Here is a 14,169-nt window from a genome sequence, read left to right as displayed (position 1 = left end):
TACATTTACAACCTGATCACTCAGAGATGTGTTGATTTTAGGGCTGTCATTTTAACGCGTTAATTAGATTAATTAATTGTACCGCAAATTAACGCGTTATAAAAAATAACGCAGATTAATCTGGATCCAAAACCCGCAGGGCGTTCAAAGACACACTTATTTTCATATGTCTGGCATTTACAAACCGTTTGTCCTATTTGGAAAAATGGTGTTCTCGTCAGATTTTCAAATTTCCGACGGTCCCTGAATGTATCACACCTGACGTCAGCAACATGCTTTAGACCAGGGGGGGAAAAGAGAGTGGGTCCACATCTCGTTTATACACATGTCTTCTTTGAAAATCTGCAGAAAATCAACCGTTTGCTCTAGCTCAATTCTGTAAAAGACAGATAATTCTACACTCTTTACTGCATTGAACAAGCCCTGAATGATCGATATTTGTCCTGTATTTAAATCTTAAGAATTCTTTGAAAATTTTCTTCCATCTTCCTGGTGTCATGTTTCAGCTTGGGGCTGCTCTGCACCAATCAGCAACAGTTTGTGTGTTCAGAGCATGTTAAACTGAAAATACTTCACTTTTCTTTGATCCAAGACTTGAAAAAAGTGTTTTGTACATAGTTCCTCACAGTTTTTAGCCTTTAGCCCTGGTTCTCCTGACCTCATAGAAGTATAGAAGTTCATATTGCAGTGACAGTTGAGTCCACATCGAGTAAAAATGTGACAGAAGCAAAAAACGTCCTAAAAATCAAATCAGCTTATCTTAGGTGCAGGACTGTGTAGATTTTGTAAAGATAGAACCATAAAAGTTTTTTCATGTGTTCCTTATGCATCAGGGTACCTAAAAATGTGTTGTATATATTCCCACCTTATTATTTTTTTTTTTTAATGTCTTTTAATGTAATTTTAATGTCCTGGAATTCAAATTCTTTATTTTGGGACCTTAAGCAGATATGAGATTAAAATGCGATTAATTAGATTATTTAATTACAAATCCTGTAATTAATTAGATTAATTTTTTAATCACCTGACAGCACTAGTTGATTCCTATGGTTTGCGCTCAAACGACCACTTGTTGCTTTCAGTTCCATTTGCCCACACAGAACAGGGTCAAAGGTCATTTGTGTACTCTGCTCCTTCTGCATGGAACATGTTGCAAAAAGACTGGAAATTAACTGAACTTGTTTCTATAAATGCATTTAAATCCAGACTGAGAGCTCTTGAGACAGCCTCCTCTAATTGTAGCTGTTTTTCATAATATTGACTTTGATTGTAAATTGCTATAATTTTACTGTGTAACTCTGCTGCCTCTTGAAAAAGAAGTTCTTAATCTCAATGGGATCTTCTTGGTTAAATAAAGGGTTAAATAATAAAAAAAGAGTAAAAATCTGCCAGTAAGAGAGATAATGAACTTTAACTGATGATGTTTACCTGTTGGCGTACCTGTCAGGAAGTTAGTGACACGTCTGGGAGCAGAGTTTGGCTTTCTGATCATTTTTTCAGGTTTTTAATTTTCATCTTTTTCTGTGATATTTAATGATCTACAGAGTGTCATGCTGCTCTCTGCTCTTTAATGTGTCATGGTGAATAGGGACTGGATGAATGTGAAGGATCATCAGGTTCAGGTCTTTGGACTCAGGGGGCAGCGTGGCGGTCTCTGTTTCATTCACCGTCTGAGAGGATGCAGAGTGTGAGATATGAGAGCCACCCAGCCTCTCCTCCAGGATCTGACAGACCACAGCGCCCTCTGGTGGACACAGCCTGTGCTCCCCAGCAGAGGGCCTCAATCAGCTTCTTGATGAGGTCCAGGTGTTGGCAGCAGCGAGGGGAGCGGCAGTTTAAGTGAAGCCCAGCCGGCCGCAGGACTCTGCTTTGTGAAGGATCTACAGACGGAAACTGACCCAAGGTTTGACCCAAAGTTTGACCCAAGGTTTGACCCAAAGTTTGACCCAGAGTTTGACCCAAGGTTTGACCCAAGGTTTGACCCAAAGTTTGACCCAAGGTTTGACCCAAGGTTTGACCAAACATGACCCAGAAGACGAAGAGCGTGCAGCTCCTTTTCCTGCTGCTGTTCCTCAAACCATGTGATGCACAGGTAACCTCCACATGCTCTCATCAGACAGGTATCACCAGGGGAAGCCAGCATTTAAAAATGTGTGTGTGTGTGTGTGTGTGTGTGTGTGTGTGTGTGTGTGTGTGTGTGTGTGTGTGTGTGTGTGTGTGTGTGTTTTCAGGTGAGCAGTGAGGACGTCAGCAGCCCTCCAGGTGAGAGACAACTCTTCAGTCTTCCTTAAACCTCAGACTGCAGGTCCCAGCAGCTCAGTCTTGGTCTGTCTTGGTCTGTCCTGGTCTGTCCTGGTCTGTCCTGGTCTGTCTTGGTCTGTCCTGGTCTGTCCTGGTCCTGTCTCCCTGTGGACTGACACCAGGGACAGATTTCAGAGGAGGGTTGGAGTTGAATGGTTTCCTCAGTCTTGGCCTGGGCTGTTTTTCCACTCTCTGACATGTGACTGTAGCATGTCGCAGGCCGCCACAGGCCGCCTGCTGGTTCAGCGTGGCGTGTGTAGTCCTGATGCTCTGTCTGTTTCCTGAGCTGAAGGTTGTTTGTTTATTATTAAAGTAAAAAACAAACGCTGGGTCCATCTGGACGTTTCAGGGATTAATGTGCACACTGATCCGTGTTAGAGACACAGGAACAATAGGTGAGTTAGACTACAGGTATATACAACCTGGATAAAATGAAGCAAAGGAAGGAAAAGGACGTTAGGGTTCAGAGAGGAGATCTTTGAAGTAATTTTATAGTTTTTTAAATTTTTACCTTCGTTGTTTTCAAAGGTTTAAGGCTCGTGTTATGTGCATTTAGGAAAAGAAAAGATCAAGAGGAGGATCCAGGATCCGGTTTCTATCAGAAATCAGAATATTTATTTCTTCTTCTTCTTTTTATTTTCTTTTTATTTTAATTTATTATTTTTTCTTTTTTTCTTTTTTATTATTTTTTCTTTTTCTTTTTTTCTTTTTTAATTCATTTATTTATTTATTTATTTATTTTATTTTTTATTTATTTTATTTTTTATTTTATTTTTATTTTTTTTCATTTATTTACTCATTTATTTATTGTTTATTATTATTATTATTTTTATTATTATTATTATTATTTTTATTATTATTGTTATTCTTATTATTATTATCCTTTTTTGTAAATTAAAATGACAATGAAAATAAATGGTTAAAAAAAAAAAGAAATCTGAATAGGTGTCAGAATAAAATCACAGCAGAATCCTCATTTTGATTTTTATCTTACACTAAAAGCTACATCGTTTGTTGAAAATAAATCTGGAAGGGACTGAGTATTTATTTTAACAGCTGACCTCTTCCATTTCATCCACGTCTGGTTTAAAGCAGAGTCTGAGGTTTATCTGGACTGTAACTGGACCCTGTAGGAGCTAAAACCTCTGAGACTGAAGAGACAGGATGTACAGAGGTTTCTTTTCTCCTCCTCGGTCTCATGTTGGTGGTGTTGTGTTGTGGTCGTAATGCCGACTCAGTCCAGTAGATGGCAGGAACATACCAACATATACAAACAACGCCGTGCATTGTGGGAAACAGTCAGCCAGGTAGACTGGTCTGTGGCGTACTGCAGATTGATAACCTCTCCACAAACTGCTCACAGCAGACTGAGTTTAGGAGGAGGAGGTTTGGTCTACAGACCTGGACTCTTCCTGTGTCTGAAGCTGATTTTCAAACTGGGCTGAAAACCCTCTGCTCTCACCGCGGTGAGGAGGGTTGGAGCACAGAGAGGACGACCGGGTCACAACATAAAAATATCCGTTATCATTGATGGATCACTCTGATCCAAGTCTCACTTTTTGGGTGGGTGGAGGTGAGGGTGGGGGTTAGTTTATAACTTTCACTTTAAACCAAACTGACGTCGTTTAAAACCAGAGATCAGGGATTAACAGATTCTGCCTCTGGTCTAAAAATTTTAACCTTTGATCTTTAATTTAACCTTTAATCTGTGAGTCCTGTGTTGGATCTGAGAGTCCTGTGTTAGATCTGTGAGTCCTGTGTTGGATCTGTGAGTCCTGTGTTGGATCTGAGAGTCCTGTGTTGGATCTGTGAGTCCTGTGTTGGATCTGTGAGTCCTATGTTAGATCTGTGAGTCCTGTGTTGGATCTGAGAGTCCTGTGTTGGATCTGTGAGTCCTGTGTTGGATCTGTGAGTCCTGTGTTGGATCTGTGAACCCCTCCCTTCCTGTAGTGGTCTCAGTGCGTCTCTGAGTTTCCTGTGCCCCCCCAGACGGACCCGGTGGGGACGGCAGTGCGTTCTTCGCGCTGCGGAGCTGCCACCAGCTGCTGCAGGGCGACAGCGGCGAGTTCTTCTCCCCGGACTACCTCTGCTCCAACCCGCCTCTGTGGTGCAACTGGACTATCACGGTGGATCCAGGGAAGAGGATCCATCTGAACCTGGAGGACCTGACCCCGGACGACACCTGCCACCTCAAGCAGGACCAGATCCACGTGGACGAGCCAGCTGGATTCTTCTCAGGTCACAAAGTCCTGCAGAAGTGCTGGAGGGAGTCCAAGATCACGTCATCCTCCAGCACCCTGTACGTGGTGCTGCTGATCGGGGGCCGGCCCAGTCCGCCCTACAGGGGCTTCTTGGGACGCTACCAGGCGTTTGGACCTCCTGTGGTTTATAACCCTCTTAAGGGACTGGAACAGAGGAGGGAACCAGGACTGTCTCTGGGACCAGATGACTTCAATACCAGAGGGGAATACCTGGAGCCAGACTCACAGGACTACCCTACCAGAGCTGATCCGGATCCCATGTATGACTACTTGGACCACCATGCAGCCATGACGGCTGAGCTTCCCTGGGAGGAAGTGGACGCCGACACTGAGGTGGGAATCAAACCCTTGGGTCTAGTAGTGGCTTTGTTCTGCTTGCTGTGGTGCCCCCCTGTGGACAGAGTGTTTCGTGCGACGTCACAGGTCATGTCTGAAAGTCTTCTGTCCTCAGTTTTTCCCTCAGGTGGAGGAAAACCAGCGTCCAGCCTTGGCCAACTTCAGCCACGTCCACCCGTTCCTGCTCCAGCCCACGGCGCCCACGGTGCCCACGGCCACACAGGACACCTCCAGATCAGAACGGGACGCTGAGCAGACACTTCCAGGTCCACCTGACCCAACTGAGTCCCCACAGCACATCCACATCAGACGGGATCATGAGGTCCAGGCCGCCAACCGCACTGTGACTGCCATGCGGAGGAACGTGGAGGAAGACTCTGAACCTCAAGAGGGGGCCTCAGACCAGACCCCTGCCCCTCCAGAGGAGCCCACCCACCCTCAGCCCAACATGGTGGAGCAGCTGACGGACTACAGAGAGAACTGTGAGTCAATCAGCGACATCATCAGACCTTCACCTTGGCGTCAAATCTCAAACGTTGAGCTTTGTTCTAATTTCACTGTTTGATTTCTGAACGACTGAAACATGTTTCCTCCTCCAGACGTCATCAGAAACCACTCTGAGAGTCCACATCTGCCCGGGGGTGAGTCCTGCTGATCAGTACATCCAGAACGGCACCAGAACTTCCTGTGGTTGGTGGTGGAGTTAGAGAGAAGTATTCAAGAATGTTCCTCAGTGTGGCTCTAAGGCTAAAGGAAAGAAAACCAAAACGTTGCCGAAAATAGTTTTCAAACAAGGGGGTCCAGAATGCTGAACAAAACGAGTTTGAAGATAAATGGTATTATTCCAGAATGTTACTCTTCTGGCTTTAATACAGAGAGAAGTATTCAAGAATGTTCCACAAACTGGTTAAATACAGAGAGAAGTATTCCTGAATGTTCCTCAGACTGGCTTTAATACAGAGAGAAGTATTCCAGAATGTTCCACCGACCAGCTTAATACAGAGAGAAGTATTCCAAAATGTTCCTCAGACTGGCTTTAATACAGAGAAGTATTCCAGAATGTTCCACCGACCAGCTTAATACAGAGAGAAGTATTCCAGAATGTTCCTCAGACTGGCTTTAATACAGAGAAGTATTCCAGAATGTTCCACCGACCAGCTTAATACAGGGAGAAGAATTCCAGAATGTTCCTCAGACTGGCTTTAATACAGAGAGAGAAGTATTCCAGAATGTTCCACAGACTGGCTTTAATACAGAGAGAAGTATTCCACAATGTTCCTCAGATTGGCTTTAATACAGAGAGAAGTATTCCAGAATGTTCCTCTTCTGGCTTTAATACAGAGAGAAGTATTCTAGAATGTTCCTCAGACTGGCTTCAATACAGAGAGACGTATTCCAGAATGTTCCTCAGACTGGCTTTAATACAGAGAGACGTATTCCAGAATGTTCCTCAGACTGGCTTCAATACAGAGAGACATATTCCAGAATGTTCCACAGACTGGCTTTAATACAGAGAGACATATTCCAGAATGTTCCTCAGACTGGCTTTAATACAGAGAGAAGTATTCCAGAGTGTTCCACCAACCAGTTTTAATACAGAGAGAAATTTTCTAGAATGTTCCTCAGACTGGCTTCAATACAGAGAGACATATTCCAGAATGTTTCACAGACTGGCTTTAATACAGAGAGACGTATTCCAGAAATTTCCTCAGACTGGCTTTAATACAGAGAGAAGTATTCCAGAATAATCTGTCACAGAGGAAGGGGTTTGATCTGAGGACAGAAATGTTATGATGTCTCTCTGAGGTGTCTTCAGTCACAGAAACGCTCTGCAGACATTGACTTCCTGTTTGCTCTCTGGCCTTTTAGATCACCTCTTCGAAGTGGCGGTGGAGCTGAATTTCCCGCAGTACCCTGAGGCGTCCTGGGACCACATGTCCAGCTCCCTGAAGCTGCCGGTGAAGGCCCTGGTAGGTGGAGGGAGCAGAGCAGAGAGGGTGGAGCAGCTGGCTCTGATGGGCTGATGCTGAAGTTTGATCTGAGGGAAGGATGGCGGGTTGAAGGAAGAAGAAGAAGATGATGATGATGATGATGATGATGTGTTTCCTGCAGATCAGCCAGAAGCTGGAGTCTCTGCGCTCACCGCTGTCTCTGTCCACAAAGAGGATCAAAAGGTTGGTGCACGACCCTCCCTCCACTCCTCCACCCCTCAACCCTCCACCCCTCCCTCCTTTCGTCTGGCGTGGACGCTCAGGTCTGATGTGACCCGTGTGTTGTTGCTGCAGGATCAGCGTGGGGGCGCTGTACATCCTCTGGCTGCAGGTGAGACGTGGACCAGGTGCGCTACACGTCCACAGGGCCGTCCACTCCACGCTGCAGGGCCTGGCCACCACGCCCGTCATCAGCGTGGCAGGAAAACCCGACAGGGGGGTCATCATGTCCATGTCCATAGCAGGTAGGGCGAGGACCTGGAGGTGGGGCTCAGACCGGACCCTGGGCCCTGGGGGGTCTGTCACAGACTGTCTCTGCTGGTTTCAGACGTGAACGAGTGTGGGACCCAGATGGTGACTTGTGACGTCAACGCAGACTGCATCAACGAGTTTGGCTCATACGCCTGCCGCTGCAGGCCGGGATTCAGAGACACGTCACGCATCGGGCCCGGAGGAATGGTCTGTGCTGACACCAAGGTCCCAGGTACGGCTACGGGGACTCATTATCTGACCCTGTTACCTGGACAGGTGTTGGTTTCAGACTAAGAGGTACCAAGACTTCATCTCCAGCTGCAATCTGGTCCTGACCAACGTTGGTCCACAAAGAGTTGTAGTAAAACTCTAAAACTGCTCAAATGATAAAATGTTCGTATCGTTCAGTTTTTAAACTTAGATTTTTTATTTCACATTTATTCATTTTTTATTTGACCTGTTTAACGGTTCCAGGGACAGAGTAGATAAACAGACACCGGCTGACCATGAAGCTTTTCAGTTAGCTAAGGTTAAAATAAAAATGATTTGGTCCCACTGAAATAATCCTCCAAACAGATTTCTATCAACAACGAAACCTGTGGATCTGATGAATCTGCCGTTCATCTTTAGTTAAATTAATCAGGAGGAACCAACACGTCAGAAATCATTTCTAAAAATTTAATCTCTTACTCCACATCCAGTCAGTCCTCACTCTGACAGAGGGCCGGGGTTGGTCTGGATCAAGGGTCTTCAACCTGTGGCTCTGGGGCCTCATGCAGCCCTTTGACTCCTCTGCAGCGACTCCTCGTACCTTTAAAAAATATTATTGAAATAAAGAATTTATTTTTCTTACAGAGGGCACGGCTGATTAGTAAGATAACTAAATCTATGAAAAGAATAATCTGGAAGAAAAAACAGTTTTTAATTCTGTGTAAATCAATATACACAATTAATCTGTGGGAGGACGTTAGCTAACAACAAAAAATAAGTTTAGCATCATAATCAAAATATATTATCAATGAAAGTCCTGTTTCAAAACTTTACAATTTTTAAAATAAATTAAATTTGAAATTTTTGAAAATGCATTTAATCGGGATTTTAAAAATTCAATTTTTAATTTCTTATTGTTTGAATGTTGCATAACTTTTTCCAAGTGTTTTTTTTTCAATTTTTTTTTTTTTAATTTTCAAAAAGTTTTGAAATTTTGCAAAAAAAATTAAAAAAAGAAAAACCTCAGGCTTTAAACGAACAGTTTTATGGAAGTTAGAGATGCAGGTTCTGGTTCTTCAGCGGGCCCAGGTTCATCAGAAACTTCAGCTCAGAGACGTTAAGGATGTTTTGAAACTATCCACCATGAATTTGTTAACTTTTATTTTTGATGTAAATTGTTTTTTAATTGCTGCCTCGTTAAAGAAATGATCACCTGGCCTTTCTGTCGCTGTGTTTTGTCTAAAAACCAGAACCTCCTGAAGCGACCCCGTGTCGGCTCCTCTGCCTGGTCTTCACAGAGCTAGGACGCTGTCCCGTTTAGGGACCTGGTAATCTGGATTTGGTAATCCTGAAAACTGTAGATCTGGATCAGGATGGCCCAGTCCCCTGATCCTGGAGAGCAGAAAAAAGGATTTCCAAATCCAGGTCTCAGAGCAGCTGGCCTCCTGGGACAGTAGAGGCAGGATCCATGAGGACCTGAGGAATTGAACCATCAACCCCTGGGCGGTAGACTAACCTCCTGTGTCCTGTTCTTCCAGCGGCCTGCAGCTCCGGCCTCCCCGCCGAGGCCAAAGGCGTCTACGTGCTCTTCTTCCTGCTCAGCCTCCTCATCCTTTTGCTGCTGGCGCTGGCCGCCACGCTCTACCACCGCCACCACCGGGGGGCGTTCCTGGTCCGCTGCCACGGCAACGGCTCTCACCACGACCCCAACAACAACACCCCCCATCATCACCGTCACGGTGAAGGTGACCCCGACCTGACGCCTCCCCCTCCTCCTCCTCCTGCCCGGAGCTTCAGGGAGGGCTGGCCTCAGGTGAAGGAGCGCCTTCCCCCCGTCGACCTGCCGCTGCTGCGCTTCAGCCCGCTGCTGCCGCCGGACACGTTCGCCGAGCCGCAGGAGGCCGTGAAGATGTGAGGGGAGGAGCGGCGAGGAGCAGAGAGGAGCAGCGTGGCTCCGAGCGTCCTCGCTCCACACACAGCAGACGATCTCTGAGTTTTTCTTTTTCCTAAAGTTTCTGTTTGAGCTTCGATTAAAGTCTGAAAACACCGTGTGAGCCTTTCTCTGAAAACCAGAACCAGAACCACACAGAGCTCCTTTCTTATCAGGTCCAGTACATGTGACGAGCCGTTTGAGGGGGAGATCCAACAGTTTGTACTGACAGGATTACATCACCTGTTGTTTAAATGCAGACGTTATCATAAGATACGTTACCGTTTGAGACGAAATATGTTTAGACTGAACAATCCTTCGGTAGGCGGGGATGTGTGACCATACAGGAAATTCAGGAGACATGACACTTTTCAATTCACAGATCTGAAAAAAGTGACAAAGTCTCAAACCGTCGAGGCTCGCTGCTTCATATCACTGATTTTATGACTGAGGTTTTTTACTGTGAGCTCAGAAACGTTGTTGTTCAGACTGAGCATGTGCAGGTTCTCAGACCTCTACAAACTAAACTAAACAAAACAACACGACATCTAAACCAGACCTACACCATATTGAAGCCACATATAAACCAGAGCGACACCAAACGCGGTCAGCACGCAGCTGGTTCTGGGTTATTTCTTGGTGTGAGTTTAAACCGGGCCTGTATCCTCAGACTGTTCGCTCTGCTGATGTTAGTGGGCCTTTGGTGAGATGTTAGTCGTCCTCGCCTCCTTTTCCTCAGCTCACAGGAAACACCCGCCCCAGCACCAGTTAGCATCGACATGCTACAGGCTGCTAACAGCTGAAGTCCTGTGTGCAAACAAAGTAAGATCCTCCTGCTCCTGTTTGGCGTCAGAGACCGACAGATGAGCCCAGCAGCAACGACAGGCTCCAAAACAAAGAGGAGAAAAAACATCAGCGCAGCGAGATCTGCAGGAGGATCCTGGTCTATCTGGTCCTCTCTGCTCAGCTGCTCCCTGAGGAGGCTCTTCATCCTCTTCACCAGCCCTGCTCCCTGACAGACCGACCCCAACGCCTGAGGTGGACCCACAGAGATCTGGATCAGGGCTCCTGGTACCAGACACACAGAAACCACAACAACAAGCTCGGTATCATGGCAAAGCTAACGATCAGCTGCTGTTCCAGACTGGACCACTGGGGGGAAACTTAGCCATGATCAAAATCCTGGACCCCAAGACCTCTGCCGGGGACTGACACCTCCTTCTCCTGACGCCTCCTCCCTAATTTATTTCTGTGTGAGTCAGTGTCGGGTCCCCCTTCAAAGACCAGGACCTGGACCCTCCTACTACAGAGCCATGTTCCTGGAGGACCAGTGTCCCATGATCTCCACCCTCCCACCTGTTCCTTCCTTCACCTCATGACCTCCTGTGAGCTCTGAACAGATGCTGATCAGTCAGACCACATCTGTCCCCCCCTGGAACCAGGACCAGGACCAGGCCCATGCAGGGCAGACAGGGACTCTGATGTTTGGAAAGTTGAGGAGCTGAGGCTCTGTGTGTCTTACCGTCCTCCTCCTCTATCCTCCTCCTCTATCCTCCTCCTCTGTCCTCCTTCTCTGTCCCTGAAGGACTCTGTGGATCCAGTTCACTGACTGAACAACAAAGAGGATTTTCAGTCTCCTCTACAAAGATCTGATCATAAACTGCTTTATCCAAAATCCCCAACAGGACCCCCTCAGTCCACTGCACCTCCTCCTGACCTCACCTACAGACCTCACCTACAGACCTCACCTCCTGACCTCACATACTGATCTCTAACATGGGAATAAATGTGGTTTTCCTGCAGTGACCTCTGCTCATTCTCCTCTGCCTGCTGAGATCTCCTCTCCTTCAGCGGGTTGGAGCTGCTCCTGCAGAGGCCTCCTCTCCTTCAGGGGGTTGGAGCTGCTCCTGCAGAGGCCTCCTCTCCTTCAGGGGGTTGGAGCTGCTCCTGCAGAGGCCTCCTCTCCTTCAAGGGGTTGGAGCTGCTCCTGCAGAGGCCTCCTCTCCTTCAGGGGGTTGGAGCTGCTCCTGCAGAGGCCTCCTCTCCTTCAGTGGGTTGGAGCTGCTCCTGCAGAGGCCTCCTCTCCTTCAGGGGGTTGGAGCTGCTCCTGCAGAGGCCTCCTCTCCTTCAGGGGGTTGGAGCTGCTCCTGCAGAGGCCTCCTCTCCTTCAGCGGGTTGGAGCTGCTCCTGCAGAGGCCTCCTCTCGACATCATAATTTTTTAGCCTCAGTCTCTCTCCTCGTGTCTTCGGCAGCTTCTCTGTGAGTTTGGGCTCAGAGTTCATCCACAGCTGAAGAAAAGCTTGTTCGTCACATTCAGGGCACGGAGAAGGCCAAAAAAAAGCCAAAAACAAGCTAAAAAAATAGGCCAAAAACAGGCTGAAAAAGGCTAAAAACAGGCTAAAAACAGGCTAAAAAAGGCCAAAAACAGGCCAAATCAGGCTAAAAACAGGCCAAAAACAGGCCAAAAAACAGGCCCGAAACAGGCCAAAAGCAGGCTAAAATCATGCTAAAAACAGGCTAAAATCATGCTAAAAACAGGCCCAAAACAGGCTAAAAACAGGCTAAAAAAGGCCAAAAACAGGCCAAGGAACAGGCTAAAACAGGCCCAAAACAGGCCAATAGCAGGCTAACATCATGCTCAAAACAGGCCAAAAACAGGCTAAAAAAGGCCAAAGAACAGGCTAAAAACAGGCCAAAACAGACAAAAATCATGCCAAAAACAGGCACAAAACAGGCTCAAAAAAGGCCAAAAAAAGGCCAAAAAACAGGCTTAAAAAAAGGCTAAAACAGGCCAAAAACAGGCCAAGAAACAGGCCAAAACAGGCCAAAAACAGGCTTAAAAACAGGCCAAAAACAGGCCAAAAAACAGGCTTTAAACAGGCCAAAAGCAGACTCAAATCATGCCAAAAACAGGCTTGAAACAGGCTCAAAAAAAGGCCAAAAAAGGGCCAAAAAACAGGCTAAAAACAGGCTAAAAGCAGGCTAAAATCATGCTGAAAACAGGCCAAAAAACAGGCCCGAAACAGGCCAAAAGCAGGCTAAAAACAGGCCCAAAACAGGCCAAAAGCAGGCTAAAATCATGCTGAAAACAGGCCAAAAAGAGGCTAAAAACAGGCTTAAAAAGGCCAAAAACAGGCCAAAGAACAGGCTAAAAACAGGCCCAAAACAGGCCAAAAGCAGGCTAAAATCATGCTCAAAACAGGCCAAAAACAGGCTAAAAACAGGCTAAAAACAGGCCAAAAACAGGCCAAAAAACAGGCTTAAAACAGGCCAAAAGCAGACTCAAATCATGCCAAAAAGAGGCTAAAAGCAGGCTTAAAAAGGCCAAAAACAGGCCAAAACAGGCTAAAAACAGCCCTTAAACTGGCTGAAAACAGGCCAACCAACAGGCCAACCAGCAGGCTAAAAACAGACTAAAAACAGGCCTGCAGGGAGCAGGAGCGTCCTGTTGGGGGCAGTGTGGAGCCTGCTCCTCTCTTCAGGCTGTAATCACGCCTCAGGCTCGGTGAGAGGAGCGTTTATCCTCAGATCGCTGTAATAAGGAGCCGTCTTTTTGTCCCTTTTCATTCAGCGCATTGTCACAACCCACAGGCTTAATCCTGCAGACTGACGGACAGTTGCATCCTGGGAAAAGAGCCGCCGCCATTGTTCCAGAGAATCAAATCTGTTAAGCCCTGATTCTCCTCTGGGTATTTGCATACTCGGAAGTCGTCTTAGACTGAACGGCCAAATCCTCCTTGTGTGTGATGTCAGCCGTTTGTCCTGTCATTTGTGGAGTATCTACATGCACTATTAGCGCCACATAATACTCCCAATAATTCCCCAATAACCCCCCAATAACGCCCCAATAATACCCCCAATAACCCCCCAATAACGCCCCAATAATACCCCCAATAACCCCCAATAATCCAGCTGCATAATCTGGGAGATAAGGAGGCGCTCTTTAAAGCGGGCCTTTAAAAACCCATGAAACGTTCAGGCAGATCCAAACCAGCTCAAATGTCATCACAAATGTCAAGAGCCTCTGCAGAGAGAGGATACCGCCGCCGCCGCCATGCTCACGCTATCGTTTTATCAGCGTCTGATTCCTCTCATCCAGCCCTCAGCCGAAGGGCGGTCTGGGCTCGGGGTGGGGGATGTAATGGGTCTGGTGTTCTGAGGAAGACCCTCACCTCTTCCTCTCATGTTCCTTCTTTCGTCCCCTCTGGTTTCCTGCGCCCTCGTCTTCTGATGGCGTTCTCCTCCGCCCTGATAAACCCGTCTCTATCTGAGCCGGCGCACTCACCGGTTGGCTCGCCGCGCTCCTCTGCAGGCCGTTTCCACGCCGCTCTCTGGGCTCCTTTCTGCACGTGCTCAGATAAGGCTGCTGAGCTGAGACGGCGGCAGGAGGATCCAGGTGTGACCGTGCTTCCTGTTCAAACTGCAGGAAGCGTCACTTTTCCTCAAACGCCTGCCGACAGGAAGTGACATCAGAGCTGTGGGTCAGGTTTGGATTCATCAGGCTGGAAGAGGCTCTGAGGCCATGTGTTGACTCCCACCACAGAGTCCTGTCTGAATTTAAAGAGGGGGTCTCCAGGACAGAGTTTTTTTTTTTAATAGATTTTGAGCTCTTTTCTCCGACTAGTTACTACTTTATCTGTGAAATGTCAGCTCCTCAAAATCTTGTGA

General features: G+C 46.8%; 1 protein-coding gene across 1 annotated transcript; it reads left to right on the top strand.

The window, feature by feature from the left end:
* Positions 1-1,736: 1,736 nt before the first annotated feature.
* Positions 1,737-9,613, top strand: LOC141808721 (uncharacterized). The gene is made up of 11 exons (XM_074695408.1): positions 1,737-1,915; positions 2,012-2,092; positions 2,232-2,262; positions 4,291-4,895; positions 5,014-5,380; positions 5,498-5,539; positions 6,768-6,868; positions 7,011-7,072; positions 7,184-7,353; positions 7,437-7,592; positions 9,109-9,613. The coding sequence occupies exons 2-11, from the start codon at positions 2,024-2,026 to the stop codon at positions 9,483-9,485; spliced, it is 1,980 nt and encodes a 659-aa protein (XP_074551509.1). The 5' UTR covers positions 1,737-1,915; positions 2,012-2,023; the 3' UTR covers positions 9,486-9,613.
* The last annotated feature ends 4,556 nt before the right edge of the window (positions 9,614-14,169 follow it).

This window comes from Halichoeres trimaculatus, unplaced genomic scaffold, assembly GCF_033239565.1.
Source record: "Halichoeres trimaculatus isolate MK-OKI-2021-1 unplaced genomic scaffold, fHalTri1.1 fHalTri1_scaffold_2, whole genome shotgun sequence".
NCBI classification, from domain to species: Eukaryota; Metazoa; Chordata; class Actinopteri; order Labriformes; family Labridae; genus Halichoeres; species Halichoeres trimaculatus.
This window is presented reverse-complemented; position numbering and strand designations above follow the sequence as displayed.